The 6,965-nt window shown below is 41.0% G+C and overlaps 1 protein-coding gene across 1 annotated transcript in view; it reads left to right on the top strand.

Moving 5' to 3' along the window:
* Positions 1–6,090: 6,090 nt before the first annotated feature.
* popdc3 (popeye domain cAMP effector 3) overlaps positions 6,091–6,965 on the top strand; it is a gene marked incomplete at its 3' end in the record, with an annotated part of 6,517 nt that continues 5,642 nt past the window's right edge. The window contains exon 1 of the mRNA XM_008432845.2: positions 6,091–6,704. Coding sequence (XP_008431067.1) covers positions 6,199–6,704 — 506 coding nt within the window. The remainder of the gene's footprint in view (positions 6,705–6,965) is intronic.

Here is a 6,965-nt window from a genome sequence, read left to right as displayed (position 1 = left end):
TATCAAAAGACAAAGCAGAGAATTTCAAACCATTTGCGGAGAACGTTTACAACAGACACGGACTGAAAAAAAGTTCGACTCATTGTGTCAATAAAAGTGTAAAAACCGTATTTATTTCAAATAATTTGCGAAATAAAACCCACCRTATTAGGGATTACACGGTTAGGAAACGTGATAATGTTACAAATATCTTTAAAATTTCCTCTTCGGTCATATTTTTATCCGTTTCCTCGTCAATATGCGAGAGCTTAGAGCGATGCGCGCTCCCGCGACAGGGGATGCAAATTTGGGCAGGCGGGCTTTTCTGGGCATAACACCGTGTTTAAATGCATAAACTATAAACACATCTTCTATAACCATATCTTTTAGGAATAAATCTGCTCCGGTAGTGAAACGCTGTGTAACGGAAACGTTCACAATCCGGCTTAAATAATAATTTTTTTTTAAAAAAGGCATTTTTTTTTTTCCTTAAAGGAAGAAGAAAAAAAAAATCAAGAAAGGCTTAGCCTGGCGGTGGCGCTAGTAAAGCATGGCGGGCTGCCAGGCCTATAATACACTGGGGGAAAGCTTGAATATGTATAAATTACACCATAACATACATATTTAATTCTACGGTTAATTTGTGTTTTGAAAATGTTAAATTTTCTTGCTGAAAACAAACAACATAACAAAAAAATGTTCCAACACTTATGGACTAGTGACCTGTCCAGGATGTAACCCAGTAAATGCTGCATATAGACATGGATGGATGGTTCCACTACTCTTCCTAGATAATTGCTCGCTTTGCATTATTTTACAGTAACACCCTATACTGAGCATGGAAGAAACAGATGAACTGGCTTAGATTTATTTTTCATGTTCATTAACATAAACATTAGTAAGAGAAGCTGAGCAATAATTTGATGGCAGCATTATCTCAGCCATTGGTCTCCTCCAGGAGTCACAGCCAATCAGAATGCCAGACCAGATGTAGCTTCTATGGAGAGAAAAATAACTGAAAAAAGACAAAAAGTTAACAATTGAAATAACAGCAAATAATGCAAACTGGAGAGTAGTAGAAAAATAAAATGAAAAAAGTGGTCAGTTTGTTCTCCAGCAGTGTTAGCCTATGGCAATATAACTACAGAGGTAGCTCAGGTTAACCCAGAGGTTCCCAAACTGTGGGACGCGCCCCTTAGGGGGGGCGCCTTGCCATTGAATGGGGGGGTGGGTGGGGGGGAGCCGTCTGGATGAAAAAGAACAACAACAAAAAACATGAACACTGTATGCGCTGGGTTTTTACCTTAGAATGACCAACTCTCTGTTATTCCTCTGTCAATTTGGAAGTGGGCTTCCACACTTCCCATATCTGTCTCCTCTGTCACTTTTATCAGCAGTTAAAACTGTTTAATCCGTTGTTAACATGTGGTAACCTGTTTTTCCGAGCCGCCTTTAAACGCAACATGAGCGCTACGACGCTGGGTTTTCACCTGTGCGTCGTGAAGGACACCTGCTGCTGCTGGGCGGAGCTGCTCAGGTGTGTTAGAATCATGGCAGCAAAACGCAAAGAACTTTTCACAGTTTTTCCCCCAAACTAACAGAATGAGTTGAGTAAAGCTGCTGGATGCAGGTAAAGTTAGCTAAAAAATGACTAGCTAATTTTTTAGCTAGTCACCTTAAGCTAACAAGGTGTTTGTTAGCTTAAGGTTAACAAGCACCTTGTAATCATGGGGGGTTGGGCAGAAAATGTTTGGAAACCACTGGGTTAACCTAAGTCACTCTAACTGTAAGCTTTATCAAAAAGGAAAGTTCTTTGCCTGATCTAGAAAACAGACAGGGTGTCTGCCTCACAGATTTAAACTGGGTTTTGTTCCACAGGAGAACTAAAGGATCTGCCTCCCATTCTACTGGTACAAATTACTCTTACTGCTGGGTTTAGAGAAAAACAGCAGACTATGTACTGCATTACCCATTAGTAGTGGCAATAATTAACAATTCCTTTGCCATGATATGAAGGAAGACACGAGAGGAAATCCTTAGTGGAAAACTCTGCTTCTTTATTTAGCTATGGCACAAGGTAACAACTTGAGCTACTTCTTCTTCAAGCCTGTTTTACATGTCTAGTTTCCTAGTGCTCCCCACTGCAGGCTCAGAGCTTTGTTGTTCTGCAGGCGTATCAGTCCCAGGAACCACCTGAAGGTGATGTCTGTTGCGACATGGGAACATTGACCATTTCCACCAGGTAGGATCTGGGCTGTAAGTCATTGTAAGTCATTTGTAAGTCTAAGGACTCACAAATGGCTTACACTTTGTCTACAAAGCCTGGACAAAGGTGGCAGGCTTTGTCCACCTTTTTTCTCCATCAAGTTTCACTCTCACATTTTGACCAGGGTGAAGTTCAGGGAGTGGGCGAGCTGAATATCTGCAGTTGTAGAAAAATCTGTAAGAATCTTTTGCTTTTGCATCCTTTAAGTAGACTAGATTTGGCATCAATGTCTTTTCCAGGACAGGAACCGTAGTGTGGAACTGTCGGCCAGTCACAGGTTGTGTTGACGGACAGAGCTCTTATTGTTCCAGGCTTTCATGTCAATTTTTTGTTTCTCATGCAGGCTTTATTCTTTAAGGTTGATTTTATTGTCCAGTGCTGTGTGATTTTATGTATGTGAAAAGCAGGCACAGTAAAGTTTATGAACTGTACTTACTCTATTGTGGTGAACCAGCTGCAGCTGTAATGGTGAGTGGATCTTATGCAAGCGGTGAGCATGAGATTAAGAACAGTAAGAGTCTCCTCTGTCTCTAATTGGTTGTTTCTGACTGAGCAATGTGTCCTGGTTTGGGGCAGTTTCTCTCAGGACTCAGATGGAAAGTTTATTGTACAAACAATGAATTGAGTGTGTGTCTCTGTCTGGGGAATCTGGAGAGGAAAAAGGAAAACGGATCTCTGGGAGAGAATGGAGGACAATGAGTGGCGAAAAATAGGCTGGCTGGAAAATACAGAAGGAATGAGGTTTCTTACTGATTATGGTGGAGAAAAGTCTGTGAGGAGGTGTTACGGCTTCAGTGGGTCTCTGCCCTTTTTTCCTTGTAGGGTTCTGAAGACAGGTGATATGTGTTGCCCTGATTGGTGTTCTGTGGTTTAAAACTGCCATGCATGCAGCAGTCTGGAGGCTTTTCCCTCTCCCTTCTCAAAACCCCGTTTGGTTTGGTTTGGTTTGTATCGTATCGTATCGTATCGTATCGTATCGTATCGTATGGTTGAGATTTGTTAGGTTTGTTTAGCATTTGCTTATTTCTGGTCAACTCTAGGTTCTGCTTTAATCTATTTTGGTTTCTCATTTCAGGCATTCCTTTTTTTCAGGTTTATTTCTTTAATCTAATTTAATAAATTCTATTTTCATTAAGTCATTAAATCCTTGTGTGGTCTCCTTTAATGTTGCCCCATCAAACGAGCCTGGTGGACATAACAGAGGGAAGGTGGGGAGAGGTTCGAGCTGGGTCTGTATAGGAAAGGTGCCGGAACGAGGGAGATCTTGTGGATACCAGAGTGAAGCCAAGCAACATGTATCAGAGGTATTAATCTTGAGGAATTCAACAATTGGACAACCAGGAGATTGAGGAACAGAATCCAGTAGGTACCATGGAAGCTTGGAAGGAGAACACAAGAAAGTAAGTCAAGGAAATATTCAACACCATCACAATCCAAAGGAAGATTAGACATAGGTCTGTAATTTATTACAAAAGGTCTGTGAAGTAAAGGTTTAATTACAGCTTAAAAACCAACTACAGTTGCAGCATCTGACTCCACTTGTAAGCAAAATCTTTTACATTTTTCTCACCTTCAGCAATACCATTTCTTTAGCCTCATCATGAACTGGTAAAGTTTATTTCAACTGACTGCTTCTGATTGCTTTTTCATGTTTTATATTTCTGTGGATCTTTACTGGAAACCAAAACTGGCCTCATCTTCCATCATCAAGTTCTCTATTTGAAGATGAACGTGTTGGTAGATTTTATTTGTTAATTCATGTCCTGTAGGCTCCAGTAAATCTGTATTTTAAGGGTGATGGTGACTGTAAACATACATCTAAATTGTTCCTTATGATAAATGAGTCTCTTCATTCTCACCGTTTACTGAATTTGAACGATCATATTATTGTTTCAAAAACGTTCTTTCTAATGAGCGTATGTTCTCTACCAGTCTGGAATGTGACTCATAAGGTTGTAGGTAGTAATAGTAGGTGATATTTAGTTGGATAACTACAATTATTACTATTGAATACATGTTTAGATAGCTGTGTACAATATCAAATATTGAAAGAGTTTGAATCTCAATCTGGTCGTAGGACGATATCAGTATCAGTTTATTTTCTGAAATGTATATTTTTTTAAGATTTGGATAAATTAAACATGGGTTGTGTAACGCATTGTGAGTGTAAATTCATTCAATCATTAAAATCCATAATACATTTTAATGATTGCGTTTGGTGAACCTGTTTACTTTAAATCAGGGGTCCCCAAACTTTTTCCTGTGAGGGCCACATATCTTTTTCCTTCTCTGCTGGGGGCCGGAGTCAGATTGTAGCAGAAAAAGTGTGACGATTACAGGAGTTTGTAAATGTAAAAATGTATTGTTTTCCAGAAAGCACAATCAAATAACTCTCTCTGGGTTCTTCACAGAAAAAAATCCAGGAAGGATTATAATCCGTATTTTCCTAACTATGAGCCGCACCGGACAACAAACCACAACCCCAAAGTTTTTTTTTAAACCAGTAAACACACATATAAGCCTCAGATATCTCTGTCGCTCCAGGTTTTCCACAGCGATGCAGCAGCAGCAGAGGGGGGCGGACACCCAAAATTTGAGTCATAACAGGTCAATTGAATATCACATTTATTAGGGTTGAAAAAGAAAAAGTTAAGTTTAGATTTAACTGAACTGATTACGGTAGTTTCCTAACGGTAACTGTAACAGTAAAAGTGCTGATCCTTTGTGTTGCTACTAGCATGTGCATGAGAAAATGGGCACTTTCTTCTTCTTCTTTAGATTTCAACAGCAGCTTGCATCCATTATTGTTGCACTACTGCCATCTACTGGATCCTAATATCTATACCTCAAATTCTCATAATGATCCCAGTATTATTTAAAAAGCTGTTAAATAGCATTTCCCCTCAATGCTATTTAACTGATCAACAACATTCTCAAATTTCAATTCCTTATTAAAACCTAATTCCGTTTTAATGGGTAATTTTTTCTTTTATTTTCAATGATTTACTTTGTAATGGTCTCACTATGGTGTCTTGTACCAAAACTAACCATCAGCCAAACTCCTTTCACACGAGTCAGGATTAATTAGTTCTTCCTTTATTTCCATGTAGAATGGAGTGAAACTGTCAAAACACAAACAACTCAGGATGAGCTCAGAGCAGCTTACAGAAGTGTTTTATATTCAGATGCATAGTACAACTGATACAGCAGCTACCTCTGAATGCTATGAGCGGCAATGCTATGTAACGACCTGAGAAATCTTAGCAGCCTGCTAGTTAGCAATGACGTAGCACATAATCAAATCGCCCGCAGGTATTTCCAAAACTAATTCAATAAACAAGTTACTTATTTTATCATATGTTAACATAAAGGCTCGTTTTGAAGTATAAGCTGCTACTTACAGGCATTGCTTGAAGAACTCGACCTGAATGCAGCGTTCATAACAGACACGTGTGTTCATCTGCTCTACTGCTATCAAACAACCGCACTGATTAAATAACATAAAAGTCAAGCAGTTCCCTAAAAGTCCAACAGATGGCAGCAATGCGCCATGCAAAACAAAACACCCACAGTTTACAGGACACACTTCCTGCTAAAGAGCCCCCTGGTGGTTGAAGAAAAATCTACATATAAACTGGAAAATACAATATATGAAAAAAAATCTGAATGCTCTCTGGTATTGTTCAAGGGGCCGGTCCAAATGTGGAGGCGGGCCGGATCCGGCCCGCGGGCCGTAGTTTGGGGACCCCTGCTTTAAATAGAAATGTGACCAGCCCCTCCCCCACCCTCCCCCTTCCTCCTCTTCTCCCTCCGTTTGTCTGCGGCGGTGCGCTCATAAACCCAACAGGACAGGGAAAAGTTAGACAGGCAGCCGCAGCCGCAGCCGCAGCCGCAGGTCTTCAGGTCGGAGCTGATTCTGTGCTTGTGCTGGTTCTTCCTTCGCTTCCACCACTATGGAGCCTCCGGACTTTGAAGCCATGAACCTGACAGTGAAGCCGGCGCCGCCAGCGTTCCCGCTGTGTGGCGAATGGAAGGAGGCTGCGGAGGGATCTCTGTTCCACCTCGCCAACATCCTGCTTTTCCTCGGCTTCATGGGAGGAAGCGGTTTCTACGGACACCTTTACCTGTTCACCTTCCTGACTGTGGGCTTCTTCTGCAGCACTGTGTGGGCGTGGTCCGACCCCTGCACCACGGACACCTTCCTCTGGAACTTCGCCCTGTTCGGGGCGTGTTTGACTCAGGCTCTCTATATAGTCTACAAGCTGAGGAGCCTCACATTCGACAAGGACTTTGAGGAACTTTATAATTGCATGTTTAAAAGACTCGGAGTATCCCTTACACATTTTGGGAAGATAGTGACTTCCAGTGACGGAGTTGTCCACACCTTGGAAAAGGGCCAGTTCTTTGCTGTAGAAGGAAAAACAGCTATTGACAAGTTGTCTGTTCTTCTGTCTGGCAGGTGACTGCATGGTTTCTTCACTTCTACAGGACTAAAACTTGCAAGGCAGATTTTTCACTAGTAGTTAAACATTTAAGGTGTTTCTGTTTCATAAAGAGATTATGTCCAAATCTGGCCCATTATTGCAGCTGGTCTGGGAAACCTCACATTTCAGCTATTCTTTAAATCAGTGTTTTTCAACCTTTTTTGAGCCAAGGTACATTGTTTTAATTGAAAAAATCACGAGTCACACCACCAACCAAAATGGAAACAAAGATACTC

Source organism: Poecilia reticulata, linkage group LG16 (genome assembly GCF_000633615.1).
Source record: "Poecilia reticulata strain Guanapo linkage group LG16, Guppy_female_1.0+MT, whole genome shotgun sequence".
Classification (NCBI taxonomy): Eukaryota; Metazoa; Chordata; class Actinopteri; order Cyprinodontiformes; family Poeciliidae; genus Poecilia; species Poecilia reticulata.
The sequence above is the reverse complement of the archived record's forward strand: the minus strand, read 5'-3'. Positions and strand labels throughout refer to the sequence as shown.